General features: G+C 38.9%; 5 protein-coding genes across 7 annotated transcripts in view; 2 read left to right on the top strand and 3 right to left on the bottom strand.

Annotated features, from left to right (window-relative positions):
- Positions 1 to 2,022, bottom strand: part of LOC129566900 (E3 ubiquitin-protein ligase MIB2) — a 12,628-nt gene extending 10,606 nt beyond the window's left edge. Inside the window, exon 1 of one of the 3 annotated variants that reach the window (XM_055443283.1) lies at positions 1,689 to 2,022. The gene's annotated coding sequence lies outside the window, so the exon portion shown is untranslated. The other 2 variants (XM_055443285.1, XM_055443284.1) reach the window with 2 other exon arrangements.
- The window catches only part of LOC129566908 (uncharacterized protein C1orf50 homolog), a 15,313-nt gene extending 11,834 nt beyond the window's left edge, over positions 1 to 3,479 (top strand). Inside the window, exons 2-5 of the mRNA XM_055443298.1 lie at positions 2,499 to 2,586; positions 2,652 to 2,818; positions 2,944 to 3,105; positions 3,198 to 3,479. Of these exons, the coding sequence (XP_055299273.1) occupies positions 2,523 to 2,586; positions 2,652 to 2,818; positions 2,944 to 3,105; positions 3,198 to 3,389 (585 nt within the window). The 5' untranslated portion in view covers positions 2,499 to 2,522 and the 3' untranslated portion in view covers positions 3,390 to 3,479. The remainder of the gene's footprint in view (positions 1 to 2,498; positions 2,587 to 2,651; positions 2,819 to 2,943; positions 3,106 to 3,197) is intronic.
- Positions 3,469 to 6,828, bottom strand: LOC129566903 (protein hook). The gene is made up of 8 exons (XM_055443292.1): positions 6,395 to 6,828; positions 6,261 to 6,314; positions 6,033 to 6,185; positions 5,409 to 5,917; positions 4,560 to 5,280; positions 4,327 to 4,488; positions 4,139 to 4,259; positions 3,469 to 4,037 (listed from the first exon to the last, which is right to left on the bottom strand). Exons 1-8 carry the CDS (start codon positions 6,564 to 6,566, stop codon positions 3,905 to 3,907), a joined length of 2,025 nt encoding a protein of 674 aa, XP_055299267.1. The 5' UTR covers positions 6,567 to 6,828; the 3' UTR covers positions 3,469 to 3,904.
- Positions 6,829 to 7,124: 296 nt separating this feature from the next.
- Positions 7,125 to 10,725, top strand: LOC129566905 (glycine receptor subunit alpha-2). The gene is made up of 8 exons (XM_055443295.1): positions 7,125 to 7,968; positions 8,028 to 8,231; positions 8,326 to 8,520; positions 8,620 to 8,702; positions 8,814 to 8,943; positions 9,304 to 9,485; positions 9,638 to 9,855; positions 9,994 to 10,725. The coding sequence occupies exons 1-8, from the start codon at positions 7,862 to 7,864 to the stop codon at positions 10,153 to 10,155; spliced, it is 1,281 nt and encodes a 426-aa protein (XP_055299270.1). The 5' UTR covers positions 7,125 to 7,861; the 3' UTR covers positions 10,156 to 10,725.
- On the bottom strand, positions 10,347 to 15,172 carry LOC129566904 (uncharacterized). Its single transcript, XM_055443294.1, has 6 exons — positions 13,848 to 15,172; positions 13,322 to 13,663; positions 12,994 to 13,228; positions 12,650 to 12,821; positions 12,235 to 12,447; positions 10,347 to 12,063 (listed from the first exon to the last, which is right to left on the bottom strand). The coding sequence occupies exons 1-6, from the start codon at positions 13,897 to 13,899 to the stop codon at positions 11,161 to 11,163; spliced, it is 1,917 nt and encodes a 638-aa protein (XP_055299269.1). The 5' UTR covers positions 13,900 to 15,172; the 3' UTR covers positions 10,347 to 11,160.
- Positions 15,173 to 21,421: the final 6,249 nt, after the last annotated feature.

The following is a 21,421-nucleotide window of genomic DNA, read 5'->3' as shown; positions in this document are numbered from 1 at the left end:
TCGTAGCGGCAACAGCAACAAATGTCGTTGTTATTTTTTTCTTTCTTCTCTTCATTCCTTCTGTTCACTTGAGCTACATGAATGCTCTATGACGATTGACGATTTGCCTTTGTATTTGTGCGGAACTACTCTTGTTGCTCTCTCTCTGTGTTGTTACTCACAAGCCAGTTCATATTGCATGCAGCATTTGTAAATGAATGTAGTAACACTTTATGTTGAAAAAAATATGAAACAAAATGAAATGATACATACAACAGAGAACATACAACGAACTCTCCATTTCTCACTCTATGTATCTCTCACTCTCTCTCTCTCTCCCTCGCTATGTACCTTACTCAACCAGAATTATTCATATGGATGGATAATGTGACGCAGCGCGTAATAAAAAATGATATAATCTGTCGTCTCGGATACCGAAACACACTTCACTTCGTCCCACAAAACGATTACGTTTTTTTGTCCGTTCGTTGATATATATTAAAAACTAAATGCGTTACTATTGGATAAAAGTCGGTCGGTATCGCACCGACACACACACACACACACACAGAGAGAGAGAGAGAGAGAGAGAGAGAGAGAGAGAGAGAGAGAGCGAGGGAGGCAATGACGATTTTCAATCGATCATTGTCGTAGTCCATCAATCATTGTTCTCATCATTTACATCGGAAAGGTTATTCAATTTATATGAAGCCAACGGCGCGCACGGATTACATGGATATCAACACAAGCCAATTGAACAAAAAAAAAATACAAAATCAGAACGAGTGGCTTACACTCCTCGCGGGCCACTTGAATTATAATATCGCACAAAAATAAACACACTAGAGAGAACGAACGACAAAAAAACACACAACAACAACACAGCAAAGAATGGAATTCATTCATAAAATTGGTTGTAGCACACGCCACGCTACAGGATAAACGACATTCGCAAAGTGCACTTCTATTGCATGCATCCAATTATTCATCGTGTGACATTGGCTGTGCGACAAAAACAAACGTTGCTCTTGCCCCATTCACTCACATACACAGCACATTGTGCGACCAACTCACAAAATCGGACCAGAGGCGAATGCTGTTTTTTTTTCTGGTGACGACGATGACAACGACGACAATCCAAATTCATGTTATATCACACACAAACCCAACTATAAAACACTTACTAAACGTCATCGATATATGTGTGTTCCAACTTTACTCACGCCGATTTTTTATTTCTAAATTAAAATCAAATGAAGACAGACACAAACACTCAGAGATTCGTAGAATCAAGAGAAAAAAAATGTGATGTCTCGAAAAATCGAAGCACCGTCAAATATCACCGAGCCAATTGTGTGTGCGAGCAAAGAGCGATAAAATAGGCCCATTTCTATTTGCACATTGCACTTCTCTAAACAATAATATATTCAGCAAGAGCTTGGAGGTGTTAAATGAAATAAAATAAAATAAAATAATAGTAATCTTTCGATGTGTCTCTTGCTGTGTGTTTTTGTTTATTTGCTTGCTTGCTGCTGCTGCTGGCGCACACACATTTTGCAGATAAAACATTTTGCTCGGACTTTGAATGCCCGTGAATGGTTGTGTGATGACAATATTTCTTCTCATAATTTTTTTTTTTGACTACATTTTGTGCTATCTTTACTCTCGCATTCTATATACACACAGAGAGATAGCAAATTAACACTCACTTAATCTCGACGACTCCGTTTTCATTCTAACATTTTCGCAGTGTCTTTTTCTTCTCTCTCAGTTCTTGTTAATTTTTTTCTATTCACAATAATTTCGTTTTACAATTTTTTACAATAAAAATTTCCATCGATTTGTCTATTTGAGTCCCAGTCTCACGTTTACTTTTTTTGTAACACCACAATTTATGTAGAGGAAAGATTTTTTCTCTCTTCCTTTTTGTGAGAGATGGATTGAAGTGCACAACACGACAGCAACTCAATGAAAATAGAACTAAAGCTGAAAGATGATCGAACAAACACACATGCATGCACAACGTTTTGAATATATATGCTTCAGTGTTGCCAGTTTGGGCCTCGTTGGGCGATTGATTTTTTTTCTGTTCGATAAAAAAGGGAGAAATTAACCTTTAGACGTTAAAATTCACTGTTCAATCGATATTTCATTGTTTTTTCAATCTTTTTATGCACAAAACTCTAAAAATTTGATTAAAATGTGGTAGAAAAATGCGAAATTTTTATTGAATTAACGTCTTTCAATGGTTGTGTTTGTGTGCATTGAGTCGCTAGTAGCGACACAGTTGTGATGCTGTACGTCAAACGCGTTATATACTTTGCGAACCAAACTGTCATCCGCATTACGTATACACAGGAGCTGCGCTGTGTGTGTGTGTGTGTGTGTTGTATACACTCACTGCGACCAAACACATGTTTGGTATATCCAAATAAATACAATCACGCGTACAGCCGAGTCGAAAAGGGAGTCATTGTTGTGACATTGTGTTGTGTTCATTAAACTTTTTTCTCTCGTAGATTTTGGTTTTTCCAACAACGAAAATGAAACGTGCAGCAACTGAAAGTGCTTCAATTGAGGATAGCATTGGTGTAAATACAAAACAAGGTTAGTTTTGATTCACTTTTCGTTTTCAATTTGCATGTTTATCACCAAACATTGTTGTTTTGCAGTGAATTTAGTAGAGCGAAACCCAACACCAAATGGATATCAACTACTGAATCCGAATTATGTCGGCAAACACAATGCATTCGATTTGGTCGCACTAGCGAATGAAATACAAAATGCTGATCTAGCAGTAAATAATCAAAGCGGCAAATTGTCGCTTATTTTAGATCAAGTGAGTATAGACAACCAAGTTACGTGGAATAATGATGATTAAGAAATGAGATTATACCTACAATGTATTGCCCAAATTTAGCTCAATTTTAACGATTAATCATTACATTTTAACGATATCTTTAGATTCGTTTCCTACAATCACAAGCACATCAGATATTGCGCGATATCAAAACCGACATCAATCTACACCAAGCTGCATGTAATTTTAAAAAAGTTCCTGGTAAAATCTACTATTTATATCAACGTGAATCTGGACAGTGTTACTTCAGTATGCTGTCGCCACAGGTATTTATTTGACATTTTCGACACAAGCTTGAAATAGAATACGCCCACCTGAACACAATCGATAAATTACATTTTCTTCGTTCTATTTCCAGGAATGGGGCATGAGTTTATCGCACAAATTCTTGGGCGGCTATCGATTAGAAATGGATCAAACGTGGACGCCATTGGATCGAATCGGCGAAGTGGATGCAAAGAAACAGATAACCAAAAAGTTAATTCAATCGTCGAATATAGCTGAAAGTTTCCGTTCAATTGCATACTCAGACGAACCAATGAGCTCATAGCCTCGTGCAGGGCATTTTTAGAATAACTTTATAATATTTTCATGAGTCAATTTTTAAAAAATTTCAAAATAAATTTGAATTTTGTGAAAAGTTTACGTTTTATTTTCTAAATTTGAATAATAGCTCATGTAATAACATTTTATTGTTAATGGAAAAATAAATGTCTTTATGTTCGATCTCAACAGTATCGTGGGATTACGTCTGGTTCGGGTGCGATTTGGTTCATAATTGGCTGGTTTTGCTTGAATTGAGCACTACTTAAGAAGAAAACGGTGTGGTGCCAATAATTATAAAATTCATACAATAAAATATTAACAATTTGGAAAACAGAAAATATGTTATAATACATATGATGTATGTAATACAGGCTTAAAACAATTTGTGACAATTCTTCGGTGAAAGCTCTTTTACAAATTTCGGGTGACTTTTTTAAAAGCAAAAGAAAACTTGATCTGGTGATGAAAGTGAAAATAAAAATAAAAAATAAAGCAGAGATTGCGTTTGTGTGACTACAGTCATTTGGTTCGTTTGTTCAGCGATGTTTTTCGGGTAGGAGGTTGACGCTGTCGCGACAAGAAACTTTGACCACCAGCATTAATCAAGGCTAAACGTGCATCGACCACATCGCGTTGACATGAAACAGCCAAACTATAGGGAAAGAGGGTCGAAAATGCATTAGATACAAAGAGTTATTGCATCAAATTACGCTCAAATACCCAAATTAAGTGAATACCATTATGTCTACTCACTTATGGTATGCAGTTGCCATCAAACGCTCCTCGAGAGGACTCATCGTCGGTTGTGAATGTGATGAAGCAACAAGTAATTCATTCTCACTGTCCGGGTTTTTATCAGTCATTTGTGGTGAATCTAAAATGTAACATTAAAATCGTATACAAAATCCGTGTTTTGTATTATTTGGCTGAGTAACACCAACCCGAGATTAAACGTGGTTCATAGCATTTAATCACATCCTTGGCCTTCTCAACGCATTTTCGATATTTCGTTTCGAGTGTGATTATCTCTTGTTCGCGTGCATTCAGTGATGCTTCCAGTTGTGAGCATTTGCTCTGCAATCGTCCATTTTCACTTTGTAGACCTAAAATCAGTGGAATAAACACAGTTCGAATCCAAAGTTATTTCAACTTGAGTTGAGTTTGAGACTTATACCTTTTTGATCGTTGCTTTCAAGTGATTCCTTTTGCTGGGCGGCTTTCCCAGTATCACTTCCATCGGAACTATTTTGAGCCGATAGTGTGAGTATTTTCTGGTTGGCCGCTTTCAATTGCTCTCGAAGTTTCTCCGAACGCTGATTAGCATCCTCGAGCATTTGAGCGAGTGCCGTTTGGCCACCTTGTCCTTCACGCAATGCCTTATTCTCTTCTTCCAACAGACGAATTCTCTCCCGTTGCGCTGGCGAAGTCAATTCATTTGAAATCGCATTGCGATCACCATCGGTCGACATTCCTTGTGAACATCGCAATTGATCACATTGCTCCAACAGTGAATCACGTTCAATGGTCAAATTCTCGTACTCTCGTTGCAACGCAGTCAATTTTGCGTTTGAATTATTCAACTCAAACTCAATCTTAACACACTTATTGATCTCTGTATCGAGACGTGAGTGCAATTCTTGAATTTCCTTCTTGTACAGCTCAACTTGACCTTTGAGTGCCGATAACTTCTTCACATTTTCCTCTTTGTGCATTGTTTGCTGTGTAAGATCAGCATTGCGCTCTTCGAGTTGCTTTACTTGACGCTTTAAATCGGAATAGTCTTCGAGTTTTTTCTTGTATGTAGATATGAGCGCTTCACTCACTTTCAGCTTATCATTCGCCTCACGAAGGGCATCCAATTCATCTTTCAACTGTGATAATTCACTTTGAGCTTGCTGTAACGGAAAATTGATATTGCTTTTAGAAGAGTAGACCAAAGTTCAGTTTGAAAAAAAATTCAAGAATGATTTCGTCATTAATGAAGAAAATGTTCCCTTTTGTATTGAAAAAAATCCTTTCTTACGCTTGATTCATCCAATTTAAGTCTAACAACCACCAGCTCTTCCTCCAATTGAATCGATTTGATCTTAAAATCATCGCGTTGCGCCTCCGTTTGCAGTAAATCGTCCTTGAGTGCGTCGATCTGACGGCGCAAATCGTTGTGTCGATTCGATCCGGGCAACATTGGCCCAAGTGATGCACCATCATCACCGATTAAAGCACCTTTTGGATTTTCGTACACATCAACTTCGCGTTGCAGTTTATTCAATTCTTGTTGCATTTGCAACTTTTCCTCCAATAGGAGTGCGATTTGTCTTTCGGCTTCGTGACACTTCTGTGCCAATCGATCACGGTCTTCTTGAATGGATTTGGTATCAAAATTGCTAATCGAAGAGGCTTTTGATGCCATTGCACCTTGATATGATGATTCCAATTCTTGGATTGCTTGCATTATATTGCGCTGCAGTGACTCTTCCAACTCCATGATTTGACGGATATGATCCAATTTCGAAGAACAGTTAATTGCACATCCTTTGGGTGGAAAAAGGGAACTTAGAGTAAATATTCAATGGATTTCTCTTTTTTTTCTTTGTTTCGGTTCCATCTTTGTTTCCGTTTCTTTTCTACTTTTTTGTCATTAACTTACCCAAAATCAATTGTAAAAATCGTCCCAGTTCACATTTATCGCCTTTTTCGCCGATTTTCACCACATTTGGACAAATGAACTCGTTCAGTGTAATGTTTAATACGTCACTGTAATAATCGGTGACGGTTTCGATGAGTTTTTTCAAATTGCTCACTGTAAACAAAACGAAAAGTTCACATTTTCAGAATTCCATCCAATTTTTATCAAAAAAATAATCGATTGCATTACCTTTGATGCGCCAATTATCGCCCACATTAACTTTAAACTTGGAAAACCATGTATCTGTAAGAAACGACGAGTCAGATTTCACTTTCACACCAATTAAGGTCGATACTGAATGCATTGTTGCTGCATTATTTTACCTGTAAAATAATCGGGTGCCAATTTTTCCAATGCAATCGCCATTGCTGCTCCATCAGTCAAATCGTTCAAATAGTTTTTCTCGTGTTGATCTTGTGAAATGCAATTTTCATTATAGAAAACCAAAAACCAATCGGTCAGACTTTTACACATCTCTTCACGGCTCGTTTCCATGTTTGTGAATGTTTTGGTTTTCGTAAAATCACTTTAACAAATTACACCAACCGAAACAAAACTAAAAACGTTCTTTCTCTATCGACAATTGTTTGTTGACTATTTTCGCATTCTAATTCGTGGAATTGTTGAAGTAGTCATGGACAAAACAGGCAGGAAAATTTATCTATTTAATTTATTTTATGCAAGATACTTTGACATTGTTTTATTATGACGACGATGACAACTACATGTATCGCAGACAACAAGAACTGTCAACAGCGGGCGAAAGTCGTGTGTATATGTGTTGTGTTGATAGAGTGAAGCGGAATGCAACATGTCACATGTTACAACGTCATGCGATAGGTCGTCCCAGTGCGATGCATGTGGCCAATTAGACACAGTCGAACCTAACGGTTTCGATGATATGATTCGAATATGTGGATGACCAATTGTATGGCCAATGCATTTGTTGCAACGGAAAATGCATAAACCATGTATTAACACACATTTACCCGTTCACTTGTCGTGACATTGTTTTCGCTTTCCACCACTAACATTATATGCATACATTGGTTTAGTATTTAAACGTTGGTCCAATTAAACGCTCTAAGCTAATAAATTGTCATCGCGCATTTTCAAGTACAAGACCCATAACGATTTTAAATTTTTGTTCGCGGTTTCAATTAAATTCCACCAATTAAATTGTATTTTCTACGATTTTTTTTTAAGTGGAAAACATTTTCACACGGGATTTTTTTTTCATCCCTCATCGAACATGTACTATTTTAATGTGATTTTGCATTGCGGCTGCTGCTACTGCTGCTGATATCGACTGTCATCTAATTTAATTAGTGCATTAGAGAGAAAAGCCATTGCATTGATATAAACAAAAAAAGGGGTCATGAGTTCGATATTATACAATGTTTCTCCACTCAATTTGAACAATTTTATTACATCTAATGAAAAGTAAAGTCTTCGACCTGCCAGATATATTTTATGTGCATTCATTATTATTAATGAGACCCGTAAAAGTGCGAATGTGGAAATAAAATCGGTTTTTGTCTCTCACTCTCTGGCTGGCTCGCTCACTCGCTTGCCCGCTCGTTACTCCAAGTAAATAATGTGAAAAGTTGTTAGTTTCACTGGAGTATGGATGTTTCTATAGTTTTGCTCCACCAGTTTGCTGAAGATTAAGCAAGAACAAAAGGGAAATTTATGAAATTTAAATAAAGTGGAAAATTCGTGCGTAAGCAAACGATAACATTGGCAGTGATCATATCCAGAGCAGAAAAAACAAACGGTTTATTATTTATATGATGAGTTTAAGAAATCCACTACATGAATTGTACATACTTGTGATACTATTCCTTTGTTTCGTACAAATGAGCACATGCATTGTAGACGCATCATACCATTTAACGTAAGATCGATGGATTGACCGTGTATTGAATTGATCATTGACCAAAATTACTTCCGCAGAAATAGCACCTATGACGAAGAAATGCATTCAACATTGTTATTGTCGGATATTATGCCGAAGAAACAACGTTCATATGATAAGAATCGTGCACCGAAATTTATCGGCCAACCGACTGTCGTGTATTTTCATGTAACCGTACTCAGTCTCGATTCGGTGAACGAAGAGTCGATGACATATGTGACGGACATTTTTTTGGCGCAAAGGTAAAATGAAAAACAAATTTCGATGAACATCCAATTTTAAACCATTTTGAATAAATAATTTTCCCACTAATTTGCTGTTAAACATGGCCCAAAGTTGGCGAGATCCCCGGCTTCGTTTACCATCCAACATGAATGAAGAGTATCGGATACTGGATGTCGAGTGGCTGCACGACATTTGGCGGCCGGATTCATTTTTCAAAAATGCGAAAAAAGTTACGTTCCACGAAATGAGCATTCCAAATCACTATCTATGGCTGTATCGCGATAAAAGTCTACTCTATATGGCTAAGTATGAAGCAAATTCTCCGTTTTTATCACTATATTTCAACCAATCATATCGTATAAAATATATGTGTCGCTTTGTTGTTATTCTTTTTTTTATGCACAGATTGACGTTAGTTTTATCGTGCGCAATGAAATTCGAATCATATCCCCATGATACACAGATTTGTTCAATGTTAATAGAAAGCCGTAAGTCCACACATCTATCTCAATTATTAGAGAACTTTAGGCGAAATTCACTTGCTCGATTATATATGTGCACAATTTGTGTTTTTGCTCATTTCGACGTATCGATTGCAGTTTCGCATACGGATCAGGACTTGGTGTTCATATGGAATATGACGGATCCACTGGTCGTTAATGATGATATTGAATTACCGCAACAGGACATTTCAAAAATTTATACCACCGATTGTACAATACCCTATAGGTAAAATGGATTCGGTGCCGCTGTTTTGGGAAAATGAACTTGCAAAAAATCGGAATGGTTCATTGAGATCAAGAAAAATCTTCTGAAGATCAATGAAAAATGTTACAAACTAAGAATCTAAGTCACTTAGACTGCGATTCTAAAATCTTTTGAAAAGATTTTTTTTTTGGCTTATTTTCCATAAAACCGTGATTTTTCTATTCAAAGAATCGTTGCGATTTCTGATCGCGGACACTGTTTGAAAAAACGATTCAATCCATTGAATTGAAAAGAGGCATATTTCATGTTTTTGCAAGGCCATTTTCGCAATCGAACCTACCCATTTTCTGATTCAAACCGATTTTGAGTGTATGTTTTTAGTACGGGCAATTTTACGTGTTTGGCCGTGGTGTTTGAGTTGCGACGTCGTCTGGGCTACCATTTATTTCACACGTACATACCATCCGCATTGATTGTGGTCATGTCTTGGATATCTTTTTGGATAAAACCCGAAGCGATTCCAGCTCGTATCACGCTCGGCGTAACATCGCTATTGACTTTGGGTACGGTTAAACACGCGCGCCACCACTGATGATGATGGCGACGGGTGCATGTGTATATCCATGTTGTTGTTTAAATATTATTTCAAAAAAGGGTTTTTTTTTGTTGTTGCTGAAAACATTAAATTTTCTGTGTATCATTCTCTCTTACAAAGCCACACAAAATACACAGTCACAGCAATCGTTGCCGCCTGTATCGTATGTAAAAGCGGTAGATATTTGGATGTCGTCATGTTCAGTGTTCGTGTTTATGTCGCTGATGGAGTTTGCTGTGGTAAATGCACATATGGGACCGGTCGCAACGAAAATGATGAAAGGATTTTCGGATGAGAATTTAGTGCAAGATGCTCAAACAAACGGTCGAGGTTCAAAGGTATGCCGTACAGTGTAGACACACACACATATTTCACCTTTTATGCAAACGAGAACGTAGAGATTCTATACCATAGTTGAAGTAGTGTGTATATATGTTTGACATGTTGATATATTTACTTTATCATACACTTTCCAGCGAAAATCCATCGAGCATCGGCCGTCTGTATCATCGGCTCCACAATACGACACATTTTGCAATGGGCGAGAAACAGCGTTGTATATCGATAAATTTTCACGCTTTTTCTTCCCATTTTCATTTGTCATTTTGAACATTTTGTATTGGACCACATTTTTGTAGGAACTCTTTATATATATTCGACAGCATTCATATTTTTTGCTTGGTTGGAACTTTGTTCCAACGTACTTATGTTTTTTTTTGTATGTATCTGTGTATGTGTTGGCGTATCTCAGTGAAAATGAAATCATTGAAATTGAAAACGGAACTGAAACTGACAGAATAGAAGTGAAGGAAAAATCAAACAAGTCAAGTTCAATAATTTTAAGTAGTCATTTACATGTTTATTGTTATGTTTTCGATTGAATTTTATGTGTGTGTATTTTGTTTTCTTCATTCTTTTAGAAGCATCTCTTTACATTTTTTTTTATTATTGTGTTGTGCCTATTTCTTTTGGTTTGTTCTTTATTTTTCTCGCCCAGTTCGCAGCAACTTACAGTTTACAATTTGAATTCCAGTGCAATCAAAGGGCTAGAAACTGTACTTCCATTTAGATTTATACAGTATTTTATTGAAACATCAATCCATTATTTATACATAAACATAATAATAAATACGTTATTATATGCATCTGTTACATGTGTATATAATCGATATAATAATAATAATAATAATAATAAAAACTAAAACATACACGTTCAACATGTTTTTTCTTTCATTTTATGTTTTTTTGTTTCTCGGAAAATTGCACTAAAGAATCATCATTTTGGAATGTTAAAAATTCGGCAATATTGGGACTAGCATAGACTTTTCTTCTTTGGTAAAACAGCATTTCGCTCTTCCTCTCTCTCTCTCTCTTGCTCTATCGGTTTTTGTTTGGTTCAATATTTTGTGCGCCGAAATATCTATCCACTTGCACTACAACAATGGGCTCATATCATATTGTCACTGGTATACTTTTCCGCTATCTACATCCCAGCAGGACTTTATTCAAAGTGATTGAATTATCCTTCTTTTTTTGTAAAGCAAAGCTCAATTCAATATGCGTGCAGTTTGTATGGTTGATTGGGTGTGTGTTGCTATTGGTCTTTCTTTCTCTCGCCTGTTTTTTTTTCATCCTCTTTCATTTTACCAAGGTCGCCACATGCTGTCATCAATTGCATTATGATGCTCTGCATCGACGCGATGTTGATTCAGAAAATTTTGATTGTTTTGACTATACTCGTATAAATGGAAGCTGCTGTGAAAATTATAGCCAGGAAAAGCGGCCTGTTGTGCAGCAGCTGCTGCTGCCATTAATGATGCATGCGGATGAGGCATTAAATGATAGCCACTTGCATCTAAATCAAGTCGATGTTTGCCCGTTAAACTCACGCCAACACCACCACCACTGCCACCACTGCCACCACTGCCGCCGCCGCTACCGCCATTCATGTTGTCCACAACGATTTTCACTTTGTTGATTAGCTTATTATCCATGCCGAGCGCATATTTTGGTGACGGTAGAAGGTTTGGGTTCGGGCTAATTATTGATGTATCCACATCCACGTCCATTTGTTGTACACCGTTGCCCGGCTTAATTTTCAATACGCCACCATTTTGACCGGCCTTCAGACTGGAAAACGGAGAGGCTGACGTTGACGAAATCACCATGTTACCCGGCGATGATGATACAACCGCCGTATTTGCAATTGTTTTCGGTTCAAATTTAATCATCTTATTTGCTGTCGCTGTTGCGGCCGCTATGTCAGCGGTTGAATCGAGATTCTGTATCTGTTTGTTGCGTGCATTCATTTCGATTAAATTCTCAAAATCGGTCGGTGTTGGCTGTGGCTTAATTAGTGTTGTCGGCTCGGTTTTTATCGCAGAAGGCTTTAACGGGGAGCTACTATTCATTCTTGGGCTATCAATTGGTTCGAGTGGTAGTGATGACGAAGACGTTACCAGCTGATAATGGGGTGGTACACGAAATGGTGCCGAACTCGCATCAATCAACTTGATTTCACCGTATTCAAGCAGCTGAGTCATATCCTAAACACGCGCGCAAATAAATTCATTCAAAGAGACAAGGAAAAGTGAGCAGATAACAAAAACACAAACACAATCCGGGAATGGCAACAAGAGTGCAAACATTTGGTATGTGTGAGAATAATGTACAAGAAGAACGGTATTTATAAGTTGGGTGGTGGGGAGATTACTTACAGCCGGTTTGATGTCTTTAATGTGTTGTGCGGTGGCTGACACTGGACTGGGGTAGTATGGTAACGGTTCAATTTTCGGTGTGACAAGACCAACTGTTGATTTTACCGACGAGAGTGATTTCTCGGACCCAAATTCGGAAGGTTTCGACTCTTGATCCGACAAGTATTCAACATTTGATGTCACCGGCGACGCATGAGCTAACACTTGACAAAGCTGAATAAAGCAACAATACCAGAATGACCGTTATTATTCTTAGCCGTATACGTTTTTTTTTTCGAGCATCTCGGTGCGTTTTGGATTATACTCGATACATAAAGGGATGGTATTTCGGGAAGGTTTTTTGGAAATGGATGTGCAAAGGGAAAACAAACGACACACACACACAGACATAAATCTATATATTTTGTTCTGTTACCTGGGTTAAAGGAGCTGATGGCGATTTAATGCCGTTCTGATCAACAAATTCAATGGATTTAATATTTGATGGAGCCATACCGTTGCCGTTGAGATCCTTGTATACGACGCCACTTTGACTATAATCCAAAGGGTTTGAATTTTGATTACCTTCCATTGAAACGTCTTCGAAACTAGCACGGGAGATATGGAAGAAAATTGTACGCATTTTTTTCTGTTAGTTTAGTTAATATTCGGACGCCTTTTTTTCTCTCTTTCTTATTATTCGTTTTTATGCTTTTGGTTTTATTGTAAAACATTCAATGTGTGTATGGACACATCGATATACACACAACATACACATACCCTGGCTTATCGGAAATTGTGCTTTTGGCTATGGCATTAGTGGCTGAATCAAGACGTGGGCAGATTTCGGTTTCAATTTCGGCAATGCATTGATCCAAATGCCGTAAAAGACGAGTTTTGCAACCGTTATCCGCTAGGCTGGGGACCGACGGTAATGGTGGTGGCTCAGGCGTTGACAAATACCGAGCTACCTCTCTGGAACAATCAGCATAACCGGCCTTATATTTGTCGGTCGCTATAAATGTCGAACAAAACAGAAGAAGAAGAAGAAAACATAACATTCAATTGAACTCTGTGTCGCATCAAATGATCGCATCCAAAATCATACCCTCATTGTCAATGTGACGGTGTTTTTGGAAATGGCGCACCGTTAACTCTAATATATCGGCTTTTTCGAGTTTAGTGTGCTTCGGTTGTTGTACATCGCCCGTTTTGCTGCTATTGTTTGCTTTGGTCGATTCCAAAATAAGCGCCTTCAAAATGGCCAAACTTTGGTTGATACGTGCCCGTCGACGTTTTTCCATCAATGGCTTATTTGTACGTTTTGTTGTTGAATTTGTGCTAATTTCTAATGCGTTTCCAGCTGGCGATGGAGCCGACGATGATGGTGACGGTGGAGACACAGTATTCACGGAGTTTGAATTGTTTGTTGTTGAATTCGAATTTTGATCTAAATTTTAGTTTCGATTCAAAATGAGAAAAGAAAGTGCAAAAAATGTGCTGGTTCAATCAAAAGTCTCCCCAGTTTTTCATTCAAGGAATTTGGAAAATTTGAAACAAAAAACAACAGCCAAACAATATTTTCTATAACGGAAATGAGGCGTGTCACAAAACAAACCCACTGTGCAAATTACCTGTTGCAGATGCTTTATTCTTAGCTGATTCTCTATCTTTTTTTGTTGTCATCTTTCATTTTCAGAACGAAAATTAAACAAAATAATGGCAAACGCACCACACAGAAAAAAGAACACCTATTGTAACAAATAAATTCAACTAATTAAACACTACGCATATAACATTGATCTAATTCGCAAAACGCTATTTTGATCAATTTGGATCGTTGGCCTTTTTTTATTTTCTCCTTCAGGGTAGGAAGTACGATTTGCGCTAAATATCACTTATTTGATGAAAAAAAACATGGAATTTATAATTTAACGGCTGGCCAATCGATTTTCTGGTTAAAAATATTTCCACCACTTAGCAGATCGGACTTCTTTTGTCTCGAATGTATTTTGAATCGAATCAAATTGATCACTAATGGACTGCCCAAAGTTTTCACTATGCACAATGAATGTTTTAGCACTGTTGCTTTTATTGCTGCTGCTGCTGCTGCTGCTTATTTACAAAAGTTTCATTGCTTTTATTCATTTGAATTAATCACTTCTGTTCAGCTAGCCGAACGAGCGCGCGACATCCACTTGGGTATGAATGAATGAATGAGTGAGTGTGGCGAAAAAAGACCGTCAACCATTTTAGTTAATAAATTTTCAGCAAATTATTCATATTTTATTTTCACTGGCGACTGACTGCAGTTTTTTTTGTTCTGTTCTTTCGGCTTTTCCGTAAAACTTTAACTGGTGTGCTTCGGTTTGCGTGTTAAATAAATGGATAATCATTTAGCAAAAGTGCACAGTCGACAAACAAACTCTGGCTCGCACTCTCTCTCTCTCTCTCTCTCTCTCTCTCTCTCACTGGCGCGCTGTGCCAAAGCAAACAAATGAAACAGTAAATTTATTCGGTACGCATTTTATTATTCCGTAATGAATGATTGTCGCACTTCATGTGGTCACCGCATAATATGTTCGCATTTAAAAACACACACACACACAGTTTCTTTTCAGTCGATGATTGTTGTGTGTAATCGGGAATGGAAACAAAAAATTTGAAAACTCTATAGTCTTCACTTGAGCACAATCGCCAACAACCCGAAACCACGACCGGTTAAACTGTTTCCACAATAACTAATTTTACTTCCTTTGTAAAATCCGACACCGAATTCCAAGTATCTTAAAATCTTGATTTCCCCGTCACGAATCAAACAAAAACCGACGAACGACTAGGAAAAACGGAACGAAATATTTCGTTCGAATGTGAAAACTGAAAATCGCAATTCCACTCTATGCTATTGCACCACTTGCCTCAAAGCATGTCAGTACACTCCGACATCGTTCGCACGACTGATGATGGAAAATCGCCTAACATACCATATGCGCTTGAAAATGTACACACAGAACACACCAAACACTCTCAGAGAGGGAGAGAGAGAGAGAGAGAGAGAGAGAGAGAGAGAGAGAGAGGGCAAGGAGAGAGGAGAGTGAGCTCGACTCGACTCGACTCGACACAGCACACGACAGAACGACAGCAGACTCTCTACCTCTAGTCCTCACACCACTCGCACTTGGCTCGCTCGCTCGTTCGTTCGTGTTCTCTGGCACGAGTCAACAATTTCCAAATGAACGGTGGATGGGAAAGATGCGAATGGTCTTGCTTTTGGCCAAATAAAAAAAACGAGGCAAAACCAAAGTATACATGCATATTTATCTGCAAACTCATAGCGCGCCCGAGACACACACGAAAAGAGAGAGAGAGAGAGAGAGAAAGAGCATTGGGAAAACTGTACACACCGAGGAACGACCGAACACAGGCGCGCACACTAAAACGATCCGACTAAAGCGGAAAAACGAAAGAAAAAAAAACATAACAACAACAATGACGATGACGACAACGACAAAGTCGACGGGCGAAGAGACGGGAGAACAACTAAAGAAAATAAACGAACGACATCGACGACGACGACGACGACGACGACGACAACGACAAGCAGCAGAGGCAGCAAACTGAACGCGCTTCGGGTTATATATATGCTTATACATGTGCAGTGCAGTCGTATCGAAGCAATTTTATACTCATAGCTTTTGCCAACCGAGAGACCAAAAGTACTTATACCGTATTAGAGCCAACACGTTTTTTTTCTGTTCGTTCGTTCATTTGCCACACGCTCTCCCGCTCTCATTCCCTTTGCCATCACTCACCCTTCGTGTGTATGTATACGAGTGTTTGTGTGTTGAATGTGCTGCTTTATGCAATATAGATGGATCTATTTTGGAGCGTGTGGCTCTATACAGATATCGTGTCTCGCATATTTTTTTATGCTTTTGCCATCCATCCATTCCGCTCACCCTCGCTCCCCATCCCACTCGGAGAGCGAATGTGCGCGCTCTGTGTGTTTGGTGGTAGAATTATATTACACGAAACGTATGAACGAGCAATTCCAGAGCAGAGTTGCTGTTTTTGTAGCATTAGAGCAAAAAGGCAGCAAGCGCACATAATCACTTGCTACTAGTGACGTTGTGTGTATCGTAAAAATGGCAAAAGAGTATGGCATGCCATTGTATTTTATAGTGTGTACGATGTACCCGACACACACAGTACAATCATACCACTTTGCTCGGTGTGTGTATATATATCACTGGGCATTATTATACGTTGTGCGTGTAGGGTGGAACGATTGCAAGGAAAGCGCACACACGCCGGATCAATCTCAAATAACAAGGTGAATTCATGCGGACAGCAGTCTCAAATTATTTACATATTCTACGCTGCTCCTGTTGTTTTTTGTTCGCAACTCTCTTCATTCAATCTTCGCAACAATTTCATAGTCTTCTCGCATAGCTCATTGATCCAAAAATAAATCACAAACACTAGATACATTTGTGATGATGGCATGTCGTTTTTTCGTTTGAATTATTTCATTCGCAGACTTGATATTTTGAGAGTCATTTTTTTTCTATTTTGAGAAGAAAAAAGGTTTTTTCAGTTTGAAAAAAGTTTATTTTTGGTGGTTTGAAAAAGTGGGGAAAAAAATGTTCTCATCAAATATCAATCAATCCTACCACCAATCGAGGTAGCGAAACAACGCAGAACAGCAATAATTTGGTATTGGCAAAAAAAGCGAGCATCGAATACTCGTCACCATTTGAGCGAACCATTGAAAACCTCCACACAACACAACACAGTAGAGTACACAGCAATTCGCGAGCAAGCGAGCGAGTGAGTGAGCGGGCGCTCGACTATAGAAATCGTCGTCGTCGCCGGCGCGAACGAAGGATGATGATGATGATAGCAAACGGTTTCTTTTCTGACACATTGTGGGGGAGTTGGAGTTTTCCATTTGAATGATTTGGCGATAAAAAAGAAAGACGGGAAAGAGAAATGTGAACGGGCGAGCGAGCAGGCAAGCGAATGAAAGCAAACGGACGATTCGAGCCAAAAAACGAAAACAAACATTACACAAAGGTTCGAATAAGAAAACAAATCGAGAAAAGCTGACAGATGATGTGCTGCTACTGCTGCTGTTACATGGCTATAGCATGTGAGGGTTAAAAGCATCGGTAATTCCTTCGTGCAAACAAACAAAAACGAGAGAGAGAGAGAGAGCAGAAAAAACCCAAGAGCACAGAGTGTGAGAGAGGGTGTAAGAGCGTATGAATGGAGAATTGCCGTGGGATGAGAATGGCAATGGAAAAAGCAGCACGAGTCAAGTTATCATCGTCATCGCTCGACACCCTCGCTTGGGTCTTCGCATAATCGTTTTCTTTTTGCTTGGTCGTTTACTTCATTTTCTTCGTCGTCGTCTTTTTTTCTTCTTCTTCGTTTTTCTTTTGTTTTCTTTTCTTTACTCGTCGGAATTTTCGCTCGCTTCTTCTGCCAAAACGCTTCGTCTTAAATAGATTTCTGGGTATATACTACACGCCACTGTGTTATGGCAGCAGCAACAATTTTGAGGTACTTTCTCACGCCTCGCGCCACCCGACTGTGCTCGGTGTATTTGTGTTCGTTCGTTCCATGGTTCGGTTCCGTCAGACTAATGGGTAAAGCAGTAGATCGTTAAAATTTGGAGTGCGTGTGCTCGTTCAGCCGTATTTAACTTTGCTCTGCACAAAAAGACTTTGACTTTAATGTCTGCATTATGATTATCGACGTTACGAACGCTTTTGTTCGCGCTCGTTTGCTGGTTGGAAGCAAAAGCGGGCGGGCGTGTGCGTGCGCGCACGGGAACAAGCGAACGAGCAAACGATTTCACCGAAACACTAACTCGGTATATTGTGCCACACTTTTTGTGTTGATGATTCTGCATCTCGCGAGCGTCTTTCGGAAATTTGTCGCTATAGGAAAACGGATGGGATCTACATGAGTGACAAAGACATTTAAGACATTTATCGCGCCGGCAACATTTTGACGACAGCGCGGCAATGTTTTTGTGGCCGATACCGGAATGGGAACAGATACGTCATCATTGCCATAAGTTCAAGTCGGCGATTTACAATGCGTACACGCGAAGCCGGAGACATCAAGGGAGATGGGAAAGAGAGAGAGAGAATTTATTGGCCGATTTAGTTTCGATTGCACAGCATTAGCAAATGGTGAATGTGTTCGCATTACATCGTTTTTCTTCGGTGGAGCCAATAGTCGATCACAACCTCCCCCTTTTTCTCCCTATTTTTCGTCACCACCACCACCATCGCCATCGCCATCGCCATCGCCATCAGCATTCAGTGGAATGTCGAATGCACAAAATCACTCAGTGCGAATACGAATACGAATACGAACGCTCATTCGCCAATTCAAGCATTATCATTGTTTTCATACATGCCAGGCTTTTTCTCGTTTCACATGTTCAGTTCATGCAATATGCAACGTCTGACTGAAGCACCGATTTGATTTGATGCTGTCGCGTGCACTTTTTTCTCACTCACTCTCACTCACTTGCTACTTTATTTACGCCCAAAGCTCGTCAGCATGCAACAAAAATCTACACGTACGTGTGAACAAAATAACATCTGTGTTGTTCATATGCTGGCACGTACATAAAGGAAAAACTTAACATGAGAAACTTTGGCCCAAACCAAAAACATTGAGTACATACACGAACGCCTGTGTGCTGTGTGCACACTGCACAACTCTGCTGCAGTTTTTGTTCATCGTTGTCGTTGCTGTTGTTGTTTTTGTTGCTCATTGTCGGTTGTTATTGTTGGTGTGGTACCAATGCTACTGTCGACTCAACGATATTTTCCCGTACTCAACTCTCGTTCTCTTCCTCTCGTTTCACAAACTCAACTTTATACGCATAACACTCCATGAGTTTTGAGCATATATACCCAAATTGCTCGAACAAAACAATAATATGTTTATGAATATGTATCTGCCTGCACACGGGCTGTCAGACGTGAGCAAAAACACACCACCGAGACTCCACACATATCGAAATAACGAAGCAACCAGGGCAGAATGTGTGTGCGGCACATGAACGACTGAACCGTTCTCAAGTGAAATGAAAACAAAAGCACAACAAGCAAAAGCAAACGCAAAAACAAAAAGCATAGAGAAAATAAAACATTTGCACTGTGTACTGTACTCTCTGTATGGTATGGCATGGCATGTTGTGCTCTCCGTTTCTCACACTCCTCTTTCTCGCACGCTCGCTCTCTCTCTCTCTCTCTCTCTCTCTCTCTCATCGCTCGGTATTGCAAAACAACGGCCGCATTTTTATTTTTTCCAATGTGAGAAATTCCACATCCACATCGTATATATAGACGAATGAAATTGCTGCCGCACCTCGCATATCACCTCTTACCATTTGTCATTTCTGCTCGTATTTATACATACATAAATTTTTTTGTGCTTTCTTTCTTTTCATTTTTTTTTTTAGTTTCTTCTTTCATTTTTGCTGGTCTCTGTTGGCTGTTATTTTTTTCCCTAAGCATTTACTTTTGCTTTGCTTTTTGTGATGTCGCTTGTTCGCTTCATTCTCTTTTTTTTTTTTTTTTTTTTCTCTTTCACTTGGTGATTTCCTCCATAGAATATCGATATGGTACGATATGCGGGCGATGTTGTTGTTGTTCATCGTCGTCGTCGGTTCTGTAATCATTCAATGCTTGGCGTCGATGTCGTCTTCCTCTCGTCTCTTTTGATCGAAGTTTTTTTTTCTTCTTTCTTTATGGCGCTTCGCATTTCAAAGTTTTTTCACACGTTTCGCAAAACCATCGCAGCAACACGACAGCAAAATGAAGAAAACACCAATATTGTATGTGGAAACGGAAATGAACGACGAGAAAAAGGAAGAGAGAAAGCAACGACAAAAAAAATAGAAGGAGTCCAAGCCATCGCAATGGAAAACACACATACACCCGAGACGACATCAACGGCAACGACCACGACGACGACAATACACAAAATATTCCATTTTAAATTTGCTCCATTCGCATGTGAAGATATAAAGCAAGCCATTTTTGTTTCATTTTCTCGTTTGCTCGACATTTTCCACTTTTCAACGGTGAACATTTTCCGCAAATGGCAAAAGCGAACACGAGCAATGCCAAATGAAAATTCACGTAAAAATGGAAAGCAAATAGTTTGGCACAAAAAAAGAAATGAACGAAAAACAACTTTCGGAGCTGAACAATAAAAAAAGGAACGAACAAACGAACGAATGAATGAGCAAAGGGAACGAGATGAGATGGCAGATGGAATATATTCAAGTGTGGAGTTTGAGAGAATGCGATGTGTGGAAACGACGATGCGAACAAAAGTGCAGGGCACGGAAAACCCAAAGCAAAAAGAATAGAAGAAAAGGAAGATCGCTACGATTGTTTGAAAGCTTTTTTTTTGCTCTCGTTGAATTTGTTCGCATTTCTTGAACTCAGACCGCATGTGGATGTTGTTGAATGTCAGTGTTTTTTTCTCTCCATTTTCGGTTTTTTCTTCTTTCTGATACAAGCGCATTTTATTCTCCACCTTTTTTTGAATTCTCTCTCTCTCCATTTTTTATTCGTATTTTTTTTCGCATTGTTGTTGGTTGAGATGCCGTTGGAGGATTCGGTATCCTTAAAAAGGCAAAGGTATTCGACACGCTTGCTGTGTATATTAACCCAAAACTGAATGGGATTATACCTTACCGAAAATGTTCGGTGGCTTTTCGCTCCAACCAAAATCCATTTTCCGCTTGTTGCAAATGATAATAATTGTGAAAGATTCCCACTTTTTTCGAACCCAGCACGCTTCACCCGATTGACAATGTTGTAAATAAGCGTTAAATATTCTATAGTGGCAACGATGAGGCTAGAGGAAAAAAATGTGTGATGCAAAATAGGCTGACCGTCGATCGAGTGCTAATTTTAAAATCAAATCTACTGAATTGAATGGGTTTGTATCTGCTTGAATGAGCTTGAATAGGCTTTCGTTGTGAAATACACTCCAAATTACGTTAATTTCAACAAAAAGGAATGCCATTGAACCCATTTAATGTGGATTCACGGATGAACAGTCTAGGTGCAATCAATTTCGTGTGGAATTCACGCTCAAACGTGTAAAGTTTTCTCGCTCGTGAGTGATTGAATATTCGATGCTAAAATACGATCGGAATGTGAAA

The sequence above is a fragment of the Sitodiplosis mosellana genome, unplaced genomic scaffold, assembly GCF_009176505.1.
Source record: "Sitodiplosis mosellana isolate CC-2019 unplaced genomic scaffold, AAFC_SMos_1.0 Smas_scaffold_5, whole genome shotgun sequence".
Lineage (NCBI taxonomy): Eukaryota > Metazoa > Arthropoda > Insecta > Diptera > Cecidomyiidae > Sitodiplosis > Sitodiplosis mosellana.
Note: the sequence above shows the minus strand (reverse complement) of the source record. Positions and strands in the feature narration are given on the sequence as shown.